This window comes from Frieseomelitta varia, unplaced genomic scaffold (genome assembly GCF_011392965.1).
Source record: "Frieseomelitta varia isolate USP_RPSP 00005682 unplaced genomic scaffold, Fvar_1.2 scaffold_34, whole genome shotgun sequence".
Taxonomy (NCBI): domain Eukaryota; kingdom Metazoa; phylum Arthropoda; class Insecta; order Hymenoptera; family Apidae; genus Frieseomelitta; species Frieseomelitta varia.
Window position 1 is genome coordinate 482658 of NW_025110079.1, and position 22087 is coordinate 504744.

At 41.2% G+C, this 22087-nt stretch overlaps 1 protein-coding gene and 1 long non-coding RNA gene across 7 annotated transcripts in view; one reads left to right on the forward strand and one right to left on the reverse strand.

Annotated features, from left to right (window-relative positions):
- Positions 1-22087, forward strand: part of LOC122530369 (RNA-binding protein Musashi homolog Rbp6-like) — a 501655-nt gene that overhangs the window by 471186 nt on the left and 8382 nt on the right. For 2 of the 6 annotated variants that reach the window (XM_043657245.1, XM_043657244.1), the window contains exons 8-9: positions 4398-4430; positions 5761-5844. In XM_043657245.1, coding sequence (XP_043513180.1) covers positions 4398-4430; positions 5761-5844 — 117 coding nt within the window. Of the gene's footprint in view, positions 1-4397; positions 4431-5760; positions 12180-12266; positions 13422-18606 lie in introns of those variants that run through there. The other 4 variants (XM_043657243.1, XM_043657248.1, XM_043657247.1 and 1 more) reach the window with 3 other exon arrangements.
- Positions 1470-18724, reverse strand: LOC122530371. Its single transcript, XR_006306980.1, has 3 exons — positions 18583-18724; positions 6870-6876; positions 1470-1480 (listed from the first exon to the last, which is right to left on the reverse strand). It is a non-coding gene; the product is annotated as an uncharacterized LOC122530371 (long non-coding RNA).

Below are 22087 nucleotides of genomic sequence, written 5' to 3' on the forward strand. Positions count from 1 at the left end.
CGAGCGGTATAAATAAAGCCGTGAATCGTGAATGGTGACGGCGGATAGCGCGTCGGGGGCGCGCGGCAAATGGTCGGCGATAAACATTTCTCATTCGTCGCGCCTTTCAGAGTATTTTTCGCAATGAATTTCATGAAATTTCATAATATCGAGAAAATGGAGGAGCACGTATTCCAATACGGTGTACATGTGTACGATGGAAAGAAAAAAGCAAAAAAGAGAAAAAAGAAAAAGAAAGCAAAGAAAAACAAAGAAAAAAAAAATACGCGAGTTTAGAATTATCTGTATGTATATAGATGCACACACCCGCGAATCTATATACATATACGTCGAAGCCTCGTATGCATATAACATATATACATAATTATACATATATAACATATATATATAAATATATAATATATACGATACGTACCTTACGAGAAATAAAATTAATAAAAAAAAGTATTAAATGATGAAAAGGAAAATGAAATAACAAAAAAAAGAAAAGAAGGGAATATCTAAAGTAATTAATCCATTCTAGATAAATAGCAGATTATATACATATATTATATATTGTTTTGTATCTACGTATTTGGTAAAAATGCCATATAGTATTTGATATATTGATATCGATATATTTTGTGAGAGCCGCATTACAACCTTCTAGTTTTTGTAATAGACCTACAGATTATACATATCGGAGCATATATATATATATACATATATATATCTATTTATACATATCCATATGTATACCTAGATATATATCTAGGTAAATTAGGTAAACATTTGTGTTGTTACGAACCTTAGTTACTTTAATGAGACTTTTTTTTAGGTGAAACTAGGTTTGAATTAGCTAGAGCGAATATAATTTTTGACGAATTACTATACTATGTATACGTTCCTACTATTGAGACTACTAGTTAACTATAGCTTTTTGGGAAGTCACTATGATACCGTTAGTTTAGAAACATATTCTAGGTATTTCTTCGTGGAAAACCCCCCCGACTTGTCATCTCTTTCGTGCGCTTCTCCTTTCATTCTGCATTCTGGCAAGTATTGCCAGGTGTTGCTGACAAAAGATAAAAATATTAAAAAGAAAGAAAAGAAGAAAAGAGACAGAAGAAGACGATGAAGCAGAAAGGAGAAAGAAAGAGAAACGGTCTTCCACGAAGAATGCATATTATCAGCGGCTTCAAAGAGACCTATTACAATGTACCTATTACTTAACAAGCTACGTTTACATAGTACGTTTATATTACGTTACACGTAATATTATACCTCTCTATAGGATATATACTAAATATATATCGTGCGTATACCCGTCTACACCTATACCTTACAAACAGAAAAAAAAGAAACCAACCCCGTCAATCCCAGTCACCTACAACCCTCCCCCAGTCCCTCGAAAAACCCTCTATTACTCGTTACATAGTATTTAACTCTTCTAAGCTGTATAGCATCATTTACCTTAATAATAATGCGTGAGACGTGTGTCCTAGAAAGTACGTACTTTGCCCGAGAGGCTCAACAGTGTCAGTTTCGTAAGTAGACCAGATCTTAACATGCGGTTTATCTTTCTGTTCACACCTTTTGTAATGCTTTTGTTGGGCCGGATTTTGATTTTGTTATCACCACGCGGGGAACGGTAGCGTTGCGCCTTCTTTGTCTAGAACAGAGAATCCAATTAGAAAAATGTGCGTCACTATTTCCTTCCCCGTAAGAACGTTTTATGGGCGCGCATTACGCAAGTACGAACGAAATTGAAAAGAGAACAAAGAGACCAGAAAGGAACAATAAAAGAAGAAAAGAAAAGAGAAACAAAGGAGAAGAAAATGAGAAGAAAGGAAAAGAAAGAGGACGAATTGTTTTGCGTTCCTCGGCGAACAACGTTTCTTACACAACATTCCGTGTTATTATATATACGTATATGTATGTCTCTCTCTCTCTCTCTCTCTCTCTGTCTATCTATCTATCTATCTCTTTCTCTTGAGAAACATCGAGCATCGAAAAAAGGATGGAAGAAATAACTATAAAATTCGAAACGAGTAACTCAATGGGATTCCATGTTGGCAAACCTATCGGTGGAACGTAAATGTTAATCGGCCGGCAAACTCCGTCGTAAAACTCGACCGGAATGAGCTTTACACGCTCCTCGAAACTGTAAGAGAGACTATTAACGTTAGTGTCGTACGTAAACGTCTGCTTTATACGTGAAATCGATTTGTTGCATCTGAGAAAGTACACGTACATTCTGTATTATCAATATTATATTCTATACGTAAACGTATTATCGCATATAATAACGAAGTCGCTCCGATTGTCAAGTATAATACAAAAATAAAATACGCGTATACATATTACAGATATTTATATAAATAAATAAATATATATATATACATAAATATTATATATACACGTACATGTCTAATATTCGAATGCATTTACGTATTGCACGACGTGAATCAATATCTCCATCTATATGACAGTAAAGTGAATGGTATTTAAATAAACACGAGATAATGTTCGAAGCACATGCGAAGTTTTTTTTTTCATTTGATCAAAGAGAGAAATGAGTCAGTAAAGAAACGGAAAAGAAAGAAATGGAAAAAAGAGAACAGAGAAAAAGTACGAAAGAAAAGAACGAAACGGAAAAAAAAAAAGAACGATGTCGCACTGAAACGATATATAAAATTGTGTTGCGTGCTTGACGTAATCAAAACCAGCCCGGTAGAGAGACTTTAGGTACGAAATCACTAATACTATTAATATGTATCAGTGTATCTTTTAATGGCTAGAATAAATGCTCTTATACTTTTTCCATCTGCGTATATTGTGAGAGCAGCGTCAATATGGACACTAGAATAGTGAAACAGTAGTGTAGTATTGTGGTCGGTGTTTTTTTTCAATATTGTATCGTCGATCTAAGTGTGGTAGTGGAGTCGATAATGTGTCACGCGCTTTGTACGAACGAAGCACATCGGACAATTAAAAACTTCGAGTTTCTATTTTCCATACTTCTTCGAATACGAAATTTTGTGATATATATAAACGCTCAAAAATTTGGAACGTGCTGAGGTTTGAAAATAAATATTTGATTTATAATTATTACATTTTTATGGATTGAGAGATTTTAAAAGTCAGAGTTGAAATTGTGATATTTCTACTTCCCCGAAGAAATTGGTCTTGTCAAAAGAAAGTGAAAGATACTCGAAATTTTTGAGCATCGGTGCACAATATTTTTTATCGTAATGATCATTCGTAATTGAGAAAACTTACAGATTTATTTCAACGCTATGTCTTCCTCGCGATCGCACGACACATTATCTGCCCTTAGTCTATATCTAATAAGCTATATAGTCAGCCTAGCAAATATTACTTAACGGTAAATGATTAACCAATACCTTCAAGGCTACAATAACCATAGATCATAGGAGGGTTTATTTTGTCGTAGAATTGGAAACACCTCGGCCGCGCGTAGTTACTAGTACCTTGTCACAGAATTTAGTCGATGCGCTATATAGTCGATGCGATATACATATTTATAAATAGTCAGAAACTTAGTTGTGTGGTCTTTTCAATTAGTATCAAATTATGAAATTTCATGGATGCCTTTCTCTCTCTCTCTCTCTCTCTCTCTTTCTCTCTCTAACTCTCTCTTTCTATATACTTTCTCTGTATACTCCATACTATTTCTCTCTGTCTTTCTCTGTCTATCTCTATCTGTCTATCTACTTCTTTGTTATATCTCCTACTCTCTGTTTAACCTAGAACGCTTTTAATCCGATTTCTCGTTTCAATCTATTTTACTTTCTAATTTCGTTTCTTTTTTTTTTTCATTTTTTGTTTGGATCATTACTTCTTTTTTTTTACCCTTCTCTCACTGTTTGAAACACCTAGTCATCCGTTACACTCGAACCGTCTATACCGACGAATTTCTGCAACGCTTCGCTTTATACTTAACTTGTCTCCATGTACATATCTTAATTGTCTACGCATTACCTTCGCCTGCACGAAGAAAATTATTGCACAACCATGAAAACGTTCATCAGTTAGACGCTCGTGAATTAAAGTTCACGATAGTCCTCATCATAGTCCTCGCGTGACTCACAAAACCACGTCGCCTTTTCTTTTTCTTTTTTTTTTTTTTTCTCTTCTTAGATTCATCATCCGATTATTTTATTTTTCTCCTTAGACGTGAATCGATCGCCCAGTACTTTTCTTCGTGCTTGGTTGCAGAAATTTCTACGTTCAGACTTACGATTACCATTTGCACTGACTAATCGAAGCAATTGAACTGAGCAAATGAAGGGAAAAGAATGACGATGTGAAAAAGAGAAAAGAGAAATTTTTCTTTACCCGATACTCGATCAATCTCAGTAATCGGTATTAATGTGATCTGTTTTTCCTTATAGATTTTATGTGGTCCCTGGGAGCATTACCTGATGGTGAGTATTGAAATATGCACGAACACGTAACAACAAAACGACTCCGACGTCCAGTGACATGCTTACCATTCCGTAACGACGTTCAATCACGTTTGACGTAAGACCGTCGTTGTAATATTCACGCGTCGATCAATCACGAACGAGTGAATCGGAATCTCGTATTCCGCCGCGAGCTTTCTCGTTTCGTGTCGCGTGCACGATTCCGCCTCCTGTTTTATAGATAAAAATCGTTTCGGTCGTTTCGCTTTGCGGGCAGAGCATCGCCTTTGTGAAAATACAATCGTAGTTCATTAACGTAATTACTCGGTTAATTCGTAACTCCTCGTCACGCGTCATTCGATGTTACATCGTGTCTGCCCCATTGGAGTATGCCCGATGCATTGATTTCACTTGAAATTAAATCGAATATCATATGAAAAACGAACGCGTAAGGATCTCTTGTTTTGTGGAAATCGTTTCGCCAGTAATTTCGTAGCGTTTTCAATCGAAAATGTTCCGTAGAGTAACACGGTACGTACATGGGAAATATTTTATATAATGTACACTTTACAGGGAAGGGAGCATGTAGATGGTAGTTGATAGACAAACGTATTTGTAGATAGATACATAACTGATATTAAACCACACTCTTCGATCTTTGTACTATAATGTCATGATTAATACAAGTTAGAAAACCCTTGACAGTATGGTTACCAAATGATAAAAGGAAACTCTTTGAAATCAGATTAAACTTCAAATGGTATCGTTAGGTAGTAGATGACTGTAGTGTTTTACATTTAATTTTACTTTGTATTTTACAACGTCCGTGATAGATATTAGCGATGAAAATTAAATCCCAAAATTCACTAATTTGATCCTAAATTTTTATCAACGATGCTATTCAAGATATTTCAGATATTTATACTCAAAGTTAATAGCACTTGAATATTTGTGTGAAGTTAAATAATTATACATTCATGACGAAAGCGAGTGTGTCGAGTAACGTGTTAAATGAAACATCACAGGTAACGATACTACCCCACGTTGTTAATTGAAAAGTTAACAAACAACACTGCGCGCTTGTACGAGAATTCTGATTGACAGCTTCGAGATTAGAGATAACGAGTACTAACCCTCATGTTTTGCTAATAAATCAGAATAGGTCGGATTAAAGACTGCACAACCCGGTATTAGCAACGTATTCACACACGCATTCACACGCATCGTCACGAGTCGGTCGAACACGCTCCATAACGCTCGCCACCCCGCTCCACGAAAGTTCTCCGAGCGCTTCGAGAGAAGCAAGCGGACGGGACTGGAAATCTGACAGATTGTTTTTCTCTGTTCACAGGTTTCCCAGCGGCGGCGTACGCGGCATACGCGGCAAGCCGCGGCTATTCTGGGTACCCTAGTTTCGGACTGCCCTACCCGACAGGTAACCACCTTAGCCTTAACCACCTTAACCACCATAATGCGGCCCACATCGCGCCCTTGAATCTGAACTTGAACCTGATACAGGCGCAGCCTGCCCCACATCATAATCCGCCTACCCCCACACCGCTCTTCTACCATCCCAATTTGGACCTCTACAACGCCATGCCTCTGTGAACTAACTAATTGTATAACGTGTCTAATAACTAATCTCGACATCGAGCTATGCGCACATATCTCTAACCAAAACAAAGAAAACGTAAAAAGGAAGAAGAAAAAACAAAGAAAGAAAGAAAGGAGAACTCATCCCCATTGCTACACCATTTTACTAACTGTGCTCTCGCTGGCGCTACTCGTCGTCGTCGTCGTCGTCGTCGACTTATAAGTACGAGAATCGAGCGGGTTACACGTGGGTGTCGGGAAATCAAGACGTGGGGGGTAACAACGTCAGAAATTAGCCTCGGTTCGAAGGAAAGGGCACGTTACCAGATCTCGTGCGCACAAAGGTCTCGAGAGGCAGCACGGAGCCTTTGTTGCGGGACCGTCGGTGTCGCGCCGGCTCTCGGTCGAAATTCGTTTCCGAGAACAATGGACTCCACGAGCGCTCGAGTTCACCGTTAGATTTCACAGCTAGACGAATTTCGAACGATTGGTTAATCTCGATACGGGATTTCCAAGTGCTTCTTCGAAGTAACCATCGACGTGAACCTCGATGACACGCGGAAGACGAGAAGACGATCGATTTTTCTATGAACACATTGTGTTGAATCGGGCGTTTTCTCGCTAATTTCACTCATTGCCGTGTATTCTCTTTTTATTTTTTCGTTTTGTCTCGAACGCCTCATGGCCTCTAGATACGCGAGACGAAATGCGAAATCGAGACCTTATCGGCCATTCGCAATGTGTTGAGAAGATCGACGCGTGTTTCGTCGATTCTGCTCGCACTTTAGACGGGAAACGTATCGTTTCGATCAGGCGGCCTGTGTTCAGACACGGAAAGATATCGGAAAATCCGTTCTCGCGACGGACTTCCGTTCTCGGCGACAGGACACGGCGAATTAAGTGATGCAATGTTGCGTCACAGACCGACGTTCTATCGGGAACGATACGGTTGTGCGCTCTGTACGTCCAACGCGAAGGACGTTGTATATTATTCAGCAACGTTTGCTCGGACTGCGGCGATCCTCCACTTCCGGGACGAAGTTTCGATTCGCCGGAGCACCGGGCAACCGGTCTTCACTCGATACGAAGAGAGTGATGAACGTTGTACAAAAGTCGCTATAAATTATCGTATCGATATTATCTTGTCGAGTTTAAGATTTGAGATAATTCAGGCGATTCTCAAGGAGGTGGCGATTCTCTAGCCAATTTTCTACCCCGTTCCGTGCTCATCGCGGCGAGACATTTTAAAAAACGATCGATTCGTCTTCCGACGATTTACGACTTTCTTACTCATTGCGGTGTGTATTTGTTTATTAAAATTCGAAACGTTTGGGTGTAATCTGTGTCTAGTAGGAATTACATTCTAACGTTTGTTTAACGTTAATCATTTCTTCGTGGATCAGATGACGCATTGATATTTTATTATTTTTCATACGATCCGTGAAGAAACCAGCTGCAACGCTTGCGATACGTCAGAGTGTAATCCACATTGGACACGATTGATTTTAATCTTAATTGACGAAGAAACACTTGTAGCCTCGTCACTGAGCGATTTATGTGATAAGTTTCGCAAAACCTTATGCTGGAAAATTTAAGCTATGGAAATCATATATTTAACGAGTGTATTTATCCAATAATTATCAATGAATGTATACATCAAATTCGCTCTTATTTTTTAAAATTCCGCAGAATATATTTCTAGATTCGCTTAAATCAAAGTGAAATATATTTGTACTTTCAAGATACGGTTGATTACCCAATCACACTTTGCATTGCAAGTTCCGCAAGACGTAACGCAACTCGTATTCTCGCGCGAAGATGCCGCGGTAAAAATGTAGATCGAAAAAAGGGGGGGAGGGAAAATTCAATTCCGGCGAACTAGGACAAGATAATGAGAGGCTGATGTATGGGAAAAGTTACGTCGTTAAACCAACCCTGTGTTTCTTACCGTCTGCGTTCGCTAGCACCTCGCGTGCCTTCGACTGTCAATAACAAACAGCTCCGTTGGTATGGAATTTTCTTTCAGAGCATCAAGGCTTTGCATTCCGCGAAACGCTTTAAAATTGCTTCTGCTAATCGATTAATCAATTTCAATTACCTTCTCTATCTCCTTCCCTCTCTCTCTCTCTCTCTCTCTCTTTCTACCCCTTACAGTAAAAACCGTTAAAGCGTACGTCCAATCAGATCGATCAGGTTAGACGAACCTCATGGAGGCGGGCGGCCAACGAGCAAAATGAAAATTTCAACGAATTAGTTAAAAGAACGGCCACAATACGAATACTATCCTCTGCTAGTAAATAAATTGTAATAACTCGATCGTTATTAACTGGCTAACCTTAATTTACGCGATACGATTCCGCTGGAAATCATCCATGCATGCGGATCGGGTCCGAGACCCGATATATATCTCGTCCCTTCGATACGCGACTTCGTACGAGAACACGGCGTTGTCGAATTTCAATTGCTACGTTAGTTTAAATCGACTGGCTCGTCGGATCGATCGTAATTTAAGATTAATCGTGCGGTCGTGGAACGGGGGGTGAAATGTCATTGTTAATATTACGCGGAGGGGTAAGCCGGGGTAGTGGCGTATCGATTGCGAACGATATGCGAGCGAACCGCATCGTGGTTGACCCTGCACGCATAGATATACACAAACGCTGGCTAGAGCAATTAATAGGAAACGTTTGGAAAATGAACGCGTCCATAGGTCGGGCGTATCGGCTGATCTAAATCGAACCGGTTGATTGGAGGTAGTTGCGGGCAAAGTTTTCGGGGTCAAGCGCCCTTCATGTTGAATTCGGGACTCGAAATGAAAATCCGCAGCACCGGCGCTATCGGCCGGGGGAAGAAGGACCAAAATGGAGTTTCCCAACCTGTGTCGTTTCCCTCCCGCCGGTAGCCGGCCAGCGCTCCATCGAACTCGGAATTTCGCAGCAGAGCCGGGGGAATTGTAGCGCTTATTGTTCGGCTTCGATCGGCTCGCGAGACGCGAAAACGACCCTCGAGAATTTAAAGCGGTCATCGACTATTCCCATCGATTTGCTACCTCGTTCTATACCTTCCCCTTCGTTCTATCACCGTTCCAGCGGATTTTTATTTTATTCGTTAATTATTTCTCTCTGCCGTACGTTTGCAGTCTCGTTATCGTATTTTCGTTACTCTTAATTTAATCGGCACACACACACACACACATACACTGTTTATCGAACGCTTGTCGTGCGTTGCGTCGAAACGATTGTTGCGTTCAATGAGCTACTAAATAAGTGTTGAAACGACCGCGTTCGCGAGCTACTAAGTACAACGGATCTACGCGCAAACAGAAAGATGTACACCACACTAATCACGTCCTTTTTACGATGGGCTTTCGCAGACGTAACATCAGCCTCGAGGAAGCTTCTTTCGATTCCCGTAACTACGTCACCCTCTTGCCCTCTTGCACTTACACGTCTTACTAGCCCCATTTGTTCCCTTCTATTTTGTCCATTTCTAGCCATTTGTCTGTCTTGCTCGTCTTTCTCCGCGAAAACCATCTCTCTGTCTCTCGCTCACTCACTTTCTCTCTCTCTCTCTCTCTCTCTCTCTCTCTCTCTCTCTCTCTCTCTCTTTCACGCTGTTATTCTGTCTTTCTCTCTCTTTCTCTGACTGATCTTCCCCCTTTTTTTTTTTGCTGCTCGACGAAGAGAATTTCAAGGGAGAAAAGTTTCCAACTTCTTCGTTCCCGCGCTCTGTGTCTGATCCACCCCCTCTCGTCCCCCAACTCGTGATGCTACCCCCTTTGTGTTAAGCATGGCACGAAAGTAGCAAAGCGGCAACTTATAACGCCAATAGAGGCGGACAAACTGCGACAGGTGTCCCATGCACGTCGACCGGGCGTAAATTAGCGGCCAGGAGACAGACGTAGACGCTGCTACGTTGAGAAAAGAAACGTCGTGTGTGTATATATCCACTGGAGCAACGTGTATAACGCGAACGTAATCTTGAATTCTCTTTTCCGATTCGAACCGTTAACTCGATATTTCTGTGTACAGACATCTGTGTATTATATCTTCCTCTTCAAAGTACATCGATTCCAAGCACAATTCGCGTGAATGGGCAGAAAGAGAGCTCATAAATAATGCATAATGTTTTTCGGACGTTGGCACATCCCTCAGAATCATCCCTCCCTGTCTTTCTTTCCCCTGGCCGTTTCGAAAAAAAGAAAGAAGAAGAAAGGAAGAAATCGGCATATTTTTACTTTCCTCCAGAGACCGTGTGTCCCGATGCTTCCCGGAATCGCTTCCAATTTCCCTGGTCGCCTGCCTATTTAACGCATTTGAATAACCTGCCGATCCAGGAAGAGGAACGATTCGTGCGATCACGAACATCCCCTTCCCTCGGCTATTCCCCTTTCCTTTCCTCCCACGCTTTCTCTCGCGTATTTTTGCGTATGGTTCACGAGGCATGGCGGTAGAAGGAAGAGAGAAAAAAAAAAAAGATTGCGAATAACAGCCAACGATGATTGATCACTGGCGAACGAAAACCCACCCGCCTTAAAGCCGTCCGTATATTCCCAACGTCCGAAAAACATTCGTCGGCGAAGCCACCCTCTCTCTCTCTCTTTTTTTCTCGTTCTTTCTCTTTCTCTCTCTTTCTCTCGTCGAATATGAAAAAGAGGGTCGGCAGCGATACGCGAAAACGAATTTCCTCCATGCTTGGAGAGGATATTTCTCCGGGTGAGATCGAATCCACGCGTCGGTATTTGCATTCGAGTGAAATTCTCGTTCGACGAGCACTTAGACCCGCGTTAGACGATATAGATTTCTCTTGGAGGGTCGGAGGTCGGTTGGTGTTGGTGATTTCACGTGAAATCGCTCGCGACGGAACTCGCTCCGCTCGTTCGACGTACTCGATCCATCAAGGAAGATTAAAAGGTTTCCACGTGCCAGTTCTTTGTCTCTCCGGCCGAGAAATTTTAATGTGACGAGATACATCGACTGATGGACTAGTTTCCAATGTTGGCGTTTATTAAAATACGAGTCAATACGAGTTTTGCCATGGCCACAGTTTTGGCTTAGGCCTTTGATTATATTAAATTTATATAATTCTTTTGGAAAACTCAAAGGTAGAAAAGAATTGAAAGGTGTTCAATATCCAGAATATTTATCGTAATATCTAATAGACGAAGTAAACCTTTCTCGGGGTTCTAATTAGTCTCACAAAAATGTGAATTTGCAATTCTCTGTTATACTTTAGTACAGCAAGTATATTTGACGTTTCTTTGCGTTATATAAATCAATGCCAGCCTTTGTAATAAAAAAAAGAATAATGAAACAATTTCGAATCATTTTTCAGTATTTCAGAAAAACATCGCGAATATACTTAGTATGAAATCTGCTAATCTAGATTTTGAAAATTATTACGTGGACCGCAAAGGGTTGAATACACGTTTGATATTAACAGACACTGCCATAGTGTGACACTGCACTGTACATCGTCGTCAAACTGACACGGTGATTCATTTAACAACGAAATAATCAACGGATACATTGTATGAATTCTAAAGTCTATAATCCTTTATTTATTGAACTCTCTTGCTATACCATCACTTAGATCGTGAAAGACCAAGACAGCAGCTTTCAATACGAAACATCGACTCCTTTTGCGAACAACGAAATAGTAAATTTTATTATATATCATACCCGTGTAATCGTTCTAATCGCAGAAACGTTTGAACTCTGCAACCCGGCAAACCAATAACCCTGGCGAACGTTCGAAACTTTGGCTAATTCAGCGACGCGGGAATAATTCGCCAGGACCGGCCACTAGAAACTATTACGTTTCTCCGACGGGCTCGGTATACGCCAGGCGAGGTTGTCGCGTTCGCGATCGAATCCCACCGAGCGAATAAGCAAACACATGGGACACCGTGCTCGCAGTTTCTCCGTAACGACGTGCCAGTCGCGTCTAACCTCTAGTTTTGTCACCTTGCGGTGTGTCTGCGTGCCAGATGTCGAGCAATTTCCTGAAAACTTGCCCTGTTTACCAGAGAAACCGGAACGTGTGCGATGTTGCGATTGTTCCTAACCTAAACGCACCGGAGAGAAAGGGAGGAAGATTGTTTGTTGAGAGGAGAGACTGTTGTTGCTGCGCGCGAGAGAAAAATCAATTTGCTTGGCAAGAGAAGATTTGAATTTGAAAAGGAAAGAAAAAAAGCTAAAACCTGTGTGACTCAGAGCCCAGTGAGACTCAGGGGACTCAGACGGGGGTTGGTGGTACTTTCAGGTGCCTTGGGATTACCGCTCCTATCAGCCGGAGACACGTCGCTACACAGCTTCTCCACAGAGTACAGAATCATTCCCGAACAATGAGCGGACCCGATGCAAAAGGGCGTGAAACGTGTGCGAGAGAGCGTGTGCACTGTACGAGAATCGTTAGGGGGAAACATGTAGATCGGAATGCGTGTTGCGCAATGACAAGACCGTGCCGGTGATTATCTTGCGATGACAAGACGCGTGAAAGGGGCGGGAATGGATAAAAGAAAGGATCGTGTGCACGGTACTTCAAACGGTGGATAGCGTAGACTCCATCTTATTTCTTCTTATCGAAACAGCAATGCAGTACGTATACAATTCATCGGTACGTTGTGTGTTGCGTAACGTGTAATAACACCAATTAGATCGTGTGCGAGAAAGAGGGTGACAGGGAGAAACTCGTGAATATGGACAGCTGGTTTCTTCGTTCGAGTTGCGACAAGATCCGGTTCCCCTTTGACGTCGACCGTCTCTTTCAATGCCTCGCTCCCTTCGACTGTGGTGACGTGACACACACACACACACACACACACACACACACACACACACACACACACGTGCACACGCGCGGTTTCATCGAGCTTTCTCGTAGGATCGATACTGGACAGACATAACGACCACTTTTCTTCCCCCGAACGTAATCGTGATAACGAGTTTCCTTCTCTCTTTTCACCTTTGCATGCCCGAGGCAATCTTGAAGGAAGTCTCTCGAACGCGAACCTGTCATCTTGTGACTTCGATGAACTTTGGATGCGGGATCTTATAAGACACAGAAATAAGTCGGTACACCCTCACTGTGTACTTTCTTCCTCTTTTCTCCCTCGACTCTCTTTCGTTCTTTGTCACTGGCTTTCTCTCTATCGCCTATTCTAAACTGTCGAAGTCATTCTTCTCTTTCTCCTTTTCTTCTTTGCACGTGCGAGAAACCGACTGCTGTTGGATATACATGTATATGTAGTTTCCTTGACGTTGCCGCGACGCGAGAGGAGTCTGAATGCGAGGTAATCTCGAAGGTATACGCCGTGAATGTCACCGGCAATATTGTACACCGATTGCGTACTTTTGTTATCTTATTTATTGTTTGAATTATGTACACCATGTTGAGAATACAACTGTTGTTCTTTCAGACATTCGTACGTTTTCTTTTAATGCGTTCTTCTCTTTTCTGTTACCCCTGTTTTTACTTGCAATAAAATTAATTTGTGAGGTCACGTTGTTTATTTCAATTGGAAAGGGCTCCTAGTCTTCTTTTTTTTTTTTTTTAATAATAATAATTTTAATATTTTCCTTTCTCACTGGTATAATTGCAAATGTAGTTAATGGGTGGCCATTTTATATTTGCCTTGAGTAAATATTCATCACGCGACGCAATGCGAAAAGTCGTCGAAGGTTGATTAAATTTCAAGTAAATCGGTTTCAATTTTGAACACGTATTAACCTAATTCTTATAATTTTAGCGCTAATTGAAATTTCCGCTTTCAGCGGCTAGCAGCAAATTAATGGCCATAGCCATTCGTTAAATAAACGAGATACAGAACGTTAAGCCGCAAAATGTTGCATCGTGCTGCTTATCAGAGCGTGCCCATTCTTATTTCTTTTCAAACATTCGACATTCGAAGACAACATTATACCCTGTTTTTTTTTCTTTTCGTGAAATAATCGTCATACGTTGTTTCTCTCCATTCGTAACTTATTTCTTCGCTTTTCGTATATATTTTTCGAACTGTATATATATATATATATTCCGCGAATCACGAGTGAATTTCATTAATTGCGCAACTTTATTTAGCATAAAATATACTCGTGTTCAGTTTATATTCGTACATTAGGAATATTTACCGTAGCAATATCTTTTTATCGGCACAGATTATATTCAAAATACTATCACAAAATGTTTTAAAATTTCCTTAATTATTTATTACGAGTGACATATGGGCAAAAACGATATAACACATTTGTCTGGAAGTGTAATTCTTCTTAAAGATGAGTGTAATTACATATTTAAACTATTTATTGTCGTAATTGATTATCCAAAACACATTCATACGTTTCCTCTATATAAACAACTAATTACGTTAATTCGCAAAGTTTACTACGAAAAAATCAATTATTCCAAGAAACACCCCAACAAACTATTATTCTTCGAATCAGCATCTTCCTTATAAAAAAGACCAAAATATTAATCAATTACAATTTCCAAATCAATTACATTCCTTCAATGAAACATCTTAAGGAGTGTATCGGGACGTGGCACGTCAATACCATCTCAAACCTAACATAAATACGTACATAGGTACTTCATTGCAATCCTCTATGAAACATCAATTGTATCCACTCGAAAACTCTATATATATATATATATATATATAATGCAAACCCAAACCACAATCTTCCTCGCACGAAACACCAAAATATAAACCAATTACAATTTCCACTCTGTCCAGCCCCGATACACTTCCACCGGACATTCTTCGCGACTTAACAGGCAATACCCTCCAAATTGACACCTGCACGCGTGCATTATTTACCATAGTGCCGCGCCGGCCGATATCGCGCAGCAGTCGTTGACAAGTAGTCGCCCGGACGATCGATGAGGTTTCTCCGAGAACACTCTTTCAACCCCCGGCGATATTTCTCCGACGGTTCGATGCACGATCAGTGTACGCGTGCACACGCCACGTGTGCGTGGTATCGAAGTGTGGCGTCCTTTCATTGGGGGAGTCTGGCCGTGGAACCGTAGCGGGGCAATAGTTCCAGGGGGGGAGTTAGAGGGTTGCACGGTAGAGGAGAGGTGCACCGTCGTATTTCACAGTCATTACCGTAACGTGTTACCGTGCGCGCTCGTTGCGCCACGCAATAAATCGTCGGTTACCGTTACCATGGTTGGCGCGCAAGGAGGGAACGGGCGCTGCGCTGATGGTGGCCGGGGGTTATTGTGGCGCTCTACACCCCCCGCCGTTCGTATCAGCCCTCGAGCGACGCGGTCCGTTCGTTACAGTCGTAACCTCTTTTTCCTCTCTTTCTCCCGTTCTCACCTGGGATCGTTCGTTTAGGTATCGAGCCTCGGTTACCAGCGATCTCGCGGTAAGGTTCGATCCGAGGTGCAATTCGCACGCGCGTTTCGGCGCTACGCTTCTTCCTTTGTTTTTGTTTTTTTTTTTGTTTTTTTTTCATTTTTATTCCTCGAAGGTGGAAATTGTGATAAGTCACGTCTTACGCAGGGCAATTTTCAAGTTCGATGTGCCGTTAATATTTCAATCTGTTGACCAACTCGTCTCATTTCACTTTGTATTGTCTCCTGTAAAGTTCTTTCACGCCTCAAATTATCGTGAAGAATATTATAAATAAATGAAACGATATTTCATTTCACGTTGCGTACTTTAATTCAAGTAAGCGTGAAAAATAGTATTTCGTATTAAAATAATTACTTCTATCAATCAGAAAGTAAACAAAAAATAAGTAAAGTAAACTTATCACACTTTCTCCGTTGATATTTTCTTCAATTTCTTTCAAAATTTCCTTTAAAGATTCCTCCTTTTATACGTTCCACAGAATCTTCACATCCGCTCCTTTTAAAAACGATGCTTTTATTCACATATCGAATATAAACTCGCGAGGAAGCAAAGAAAGAATGGAATCGATACCTCCTTCGAACGACAAGTCTGCCCTAATTGAAGCATCGTGGCGACACAGAAACCATCCACGATTTTCGTCGAAGGCGTTCCCTGTTACGTATATACATATACCACTCGCGAGAGGGTGAACTCTTGCGAATCCAGTCCGTTACTCAGTTCTTCCCGCAACGTCGCACCGTGTCGTGCGTTTTCTAAAGGGTTGCACGCCCTCGTGCCACTGTATACCGTACACGCGTACACGCCGTACACACATCCACAGCAGCAGGCCGGACATCGTTGCACATATTGCGCGACGTAGCTCTCGTAGCAAACGAAGCGTTCGAAATCCGGGGGAAGGGCTCGGGATCGCGCTAAGAATCCCAAGTATCCGAAGCTTACACGCGACACGTGCCGTTCCGTGGATTTCCCAGCGTGTGTCGTCGTCGTCGTCGTCGTCATAGTGCGCGCGAGCGCGCCTGCATACACGCGTCGGCTCCTCCGCTCGTTTCCGAGAACAAACGGAATCTCGTCTTCGTACGTGTTCGGTACATGTGCGTTCGGGATTGCACGAATAGGCGAGGGTGGTCGGAAAGCGGTCGTGGTCGCGCGCTGCACGCGGCTGTGCATGTCGTCGACGCGACGTGAACCGCTTTCGGACTGGCGTGTACGTACACACGTTTGCACGTGTGTGGGCGCATTGGACGGGTCCGCAAAGCGCGCAAATTTGAGAGAAGCTGTCCGTGTAACGGAATTTTTTTTCCAGCTTTTTTCCCCGTCGGGGTTTTTTTTTTTTTTTTTTTTTTGAAACTGGTACTTGTTTGCACGTTTTGGAAACATCGAGTGGACAGATTGATCTGTAGTACTTTTCATTTGCAAAATAATCGTTAACATCGTTGACTGGTTGCGGTGGTCGTTCGGTGACTACCGGCATTATACACTTGGAAATGATCGCGCGAACGTGTGATGTTGAAATTAATTAACTGGTCGAATTTTTGATATTTCCGACGTTACGGTAACGATGCTGGGATAATTCGTGCAGCGTTCGTTTGAAACATGTTAAGAAAACGTTAATCAACGATTGAGACCAATCGTAGTAGTTTGCAAAACGCGTTGAACTGTAAATAGGGTTGCTACCGGTGTGTACGGTCATAACGATAACTTAACGGCGCGCTGGTGTTCGCTATCCATGCATGCACACTGAAGCACGTGCTCGTGGAATTATACATACTTATACATAATACATACAGAAGAATATATTATATATACACGATTCATATAAATAAGAGAAAGAATTATATAAATATAAATATAAATATAAATATAAATATAAATATAAATATGAATATAAATATAAATATAAATATAAATATAAATATGAATATAAATATAAATATAAGTATAAATATAAATATATATATATATATATATATATATATACAAAGGGAGCTATGTAAATTAATGTTGTTCATATTTGTTGAAATACGGACCGTATATAAGTCGTCGAACGAACATTAGTTATTTCTACGGCGAAGATGAACTCGCCATTATGATCGATACATTAAATATCGCTATTACATATACGCGGCGTTATTCGTCGGATCGGCCTCTCTAATTTTCTTCTTTTTATTTTTCTACGAGGAACGTGATCGCTGATATTCTCTTTCGCGATATATATACCACATATATACATGCATTCTTTTTTTCACGGGTTTGTTTCTATCTTGTTTCGTTCTCTGTTCCGTTTGATATCGTACGGTGTTTCGGGTGTCGAATAATCATTGTCGTCGCAAACAACACGATATTGCGACGCTTCTAATTACAAAGAACGATTTGACTGACAAGCCAGATTTTCGTTCGTCCGCGATTGGTCGGGGCTACGTTTTCAAACGCGCCTCGCCAATCGATCGAAACGATCGTATTGTCTGGCTGGGAAAGGGATTTTTTTTCAGTTATATCAGTTATATCTTTTACAACAGACGCATACCATTGGAATCGATGAGTGTCGTGACTGATCGATGCATGAAATTTCTTCGTTTTGGTACATCATCTGTCTTTTTTTCTCTTTTCCGTTATGATCGAATCCGTTCGATCACGCATCGAGGCATCATACGTACCATTTCACAAGAAAATCTAGCCTAGCTAAGTACAATGAATTTATTGTCTACATGTCACGCGATGTATTCTAACGATTTGTCTGCCATTGAAAAAAGAAGAAAAAGAGAGAAGAGAAAAATGTTAGCATTTGTTCGAGGTTGAACACTTCCATGCGTCGATGAGTCACGATTTTTTTCTACCGTAGTGGAGAAGCAACGTTGGGAAAGCGTTAGCGTGAAGCTGCCATCAAAAACGAGCGCGATTTCGCCGCGAGCTTGTTTGCCGAATATTTTTTCACGACGGCGGCCGAACGGAAAAAATGAAAAAAAAAGAAAAAAAAGAAAAATCGCAGCTCCACCCTTCCCCAACGCTGAGCAACAACGAACCACCGAGCCCCTTAATTGCTCTGGTATCCGCTAAAAAACTCGTATGCAGAAATAACTCGGGATCGAAAATGAACAGAGAGAAATAAAAAGGAAGGGGGGGAAAAAGCGTAAAGAGAAAAAAAAACAATAATAAAGAAATGTATAATGTATATATGTATGAAAAAACACCCTCTTCTCACGTGAATCTCTTGACCGGAAGTTACGAAAATGTTCACAGACGCATGGCTGGCAAACTCTGTGGTCCTTCGTCAAGCAAAGCGTCGTCTGCCTCTACCCCCATTCCATTAGGTACTGCTAAAAAAAGAAAAAAAAAACACACATACACACACACACACACACACACAAACAAACGCGAGATATATCGAAAATGAGAAACCGACACGCGCACGCAACATCATCCATACGCATACACGCGGAACAAAGAGGGAAAAAATAACGCGTGCACACGTGTTGCACGTGCGCGAGCACACTAGCTCGTCGCACAGACTCACAGACACACATACACACACGGAAACACACACACGCATACATACGAGAAAGTAGCTGCGATGCAAGGAAAGGGATTAGTGTTGCGAAAGCGCAGCGCTGCTTCTCGCAAAGAAAAAAAAGAAAAAAGAAAAAAAAAGAGAAAGAAAAGAAAACAATGTTTCACGTTCGAACAGACAGGAACGAAGGAAAAGTCCCTGCAAGGAATGAAACGGGTAAAATACACGTAAACACCGAGCCGAGAAAGGGAAAAAGAGAGAAATCGATGCGCGCGAGAGACGGGGGCCGAACGGTTTGTCAGGTTTGACCGAATATTCAGGCCCACCGTCCCCCTCCTCCGACATTCTCTCTTTTTTCTGCTCCTCCATTTCATCAACTACAACTACTACTACTACTTCTTCTTCTTCTCTTTACCGGTAGAACCGTAGGTAGTTAAATGTATATCTTCTCCTATACCGTCACACTTCGAGAGGAAACCATATAACTGTGTAACAAGGAAACAGAAAAGAGTACAGAGATGAAAACGCAACCGGTCCGAATCTAGGATGCCCAACGGGCGAGGCTGTTGCGCGTTCATGTATGCATACGCTTGGCGTACACAGGGGGGGGGGGGAGCAGTTCGTTAAACGTTCGCTCGATATCCACGTTTCTATTTACGCCGAAAGATCTCCGGTTATTCCGAACTTTTCCCGAGATATTCGGAAACAAATTGCCGAATACGAGTTGCTTTCAAAAAAAAAAAAAAAAAGAAAAATTTTATAGCGAACGCTCGTCTTGTGGCATATTTGGAATTTGTAAATTCCGTTTGGAATACCGAACATTCGAAATTCAACGCGAAACACGCGGATACGTTGTTTCGTTTATCCGAGGAGAATACGTCAAGAGGCATACAGTGATTCGCGACGGTCTCGCCCAAGCCAGCCAATATGATAGCCAAGTGTAGCCCCGTGAAGATATAAGAACAGCGACCTATCGCAAGAAAAATGAAAGAAAACAAGATCGAAATGCGAAGATCATTCTTGCCCCTTCGTTATTGTGCATGCGTATGTGTGGGGAGGGGAAGGTTGTAACGAAGTGAGAAAATAAGTCCGTTCGAGGACGAGACGTACAACGCAAGTAGATAGTGGCAAACATCGGGGTAGACACACATGCGAGAAAAAGGAGAAAAACATGGTTGTGAAGCGGTTTGTCGAGAAGAGAATTGTACGTACGTGTTGCAACCGACGTTTCGGAAAAAATTACAACAACACCTTGGTCCTTCCTATCTCTCTGTCTCTTTTCCCAAGTTCCTGCCATTCCCTCATGCCCGTATATCCTTGTCCCGATTTCTTCTCCGAATCGATCGCATCCAAGTCCTTGTCACCGCGATTCCTGTCAGTCTGAAAGAAAGTTTAACGTGTTTCTCTCTGGTAGTCGTTTGATCTTTGTAGTGGTTGAGACGTAGTCACGTTCTATGTAATCTTTAAGCTAAACAGTTTTAATCGAAAACACTTAGCGTAGGTCATATAGTTATAAAACGATATAGGCGTTTCCGGGTGTTCAGGCTGAAGCATCCTGCCGGTGTCCTGTACGCGTGAGAAGAGGTTTGATCAATCGTTTTTTTTTAAGTAATCGTCTTCCTCGCGAGATTTATACTAACGTAGCAGTATAGTATTAATTTACATATCTAAATTCTGTGTATTTAAATGTACCGTATCTTCTCTGACAGACATTCGTAATGAAATTGAATCAAATTGAAGATTCCACAATTGACGCAAAACCCAAATTGTCGTGGCTGCCAATGCTCAACGTCAGTTACTTAGAAATTCAATAGAACAATCAATTGGAAAGAACATGGCTATTTTCGAGATAATTCCGGCGAACGAGAATTTCCGTTTCTTTTTGAACGTACGTTTTTCAGCAAAGTTTCGAAATAATCGTCGGGCAGAGCCGTTTCTACGAACTTAGGCAGCAATTTATCTCGAAAATACGTTTCATGCTTCCAAACACGGTCAAACAGATTTAATTTGAAGCATTAATAAAGGCACGTCACGACGCTTACACGAAGCCGCGTTTCATTGGAAATTCTTGTTTCTACCGAGTATTCGACGATTTGTTGTTTTTCAACCGAACGTTGAAAGCTAGTCTTAAAAACGAAAAAAAATTGCTGAAAAAATAACGAACCGAGTACGATAGCAGAATGGGAATGGGAGCGGAGAAATCGGCAGGATGCTGAAGCCGCGATACCGCTATCTCTTATCCAGAGCAAATTACGTATTGCTAAACGTAGAAGTAAGGCATCCGCTAAAAAGTTAGGCGAAAGTAAAGAAAAAAAAAAAGAAAAAAAAAAAAGAAAGAGAGTACCGACCCTCGTAGAAGAGACTACCGCAAACCGAAGCAAACCGCCCAAAAGACAATTAACGAGGAAATTATGCTTTCTGTAACGTTCTCCACCGTCTGTTCTATGTCCTCGATCTCCACCCACCTCTCCGCCTTTCTGTCGAACATTGAAAACGGAACGTAAAAGCAAGGATGACATACCGTGAAAGGGAGGACGTAAAAAAAAGAAGCACGACGTCGTGAATGAGACGTTGATTCCTACGATCGATTCTTGAAATAGAAACGTTCGTAATCTTTACGACTTACGACAAAAGTTTCATTCTTGAATATATACATATATTCAAACATGTTGAACTATTACTGTCATATTCTGTCACAAGAGTGAAAATTTAGGAAATAGGAATACAAAATGACGTTTGCGTTTTGGGTTGATCATTCTCTTTTCGGTGTTTGATCACGTTTGCAACAGATTGTCAAGATCGGTGATGTTGCTATGATTCTATATATGTTTATTTATATTTATTTACATACATATCCAGTATTTTAAGCTTCTTACATTTTCGTTTCTTTTAATCAGTCGTTGTGGTGTCGATTAACAAATTAATTACCAACATTGAGTTTGAATAATCACGTCAAGCTTTTTTCTCTACATGCTACAGTTTCAACTCCTATCGCACTGTCAAGATTCTCTTCGTACGGATGAACGACAAGGGACAGGTCGCGCGAACGAGCACGAACAACTCGGTTAACCAACGATTATGAAACACGCGCGTCGGTAATTAAGCCTCGATTTCAATTAATCTGATAAATAAAGCAATTTAATACTTCCATGGTGGCATCTATTGTCGCGCTTGTCGACTAATTATACACAGCCGCCGGCGAACGATTTCGAA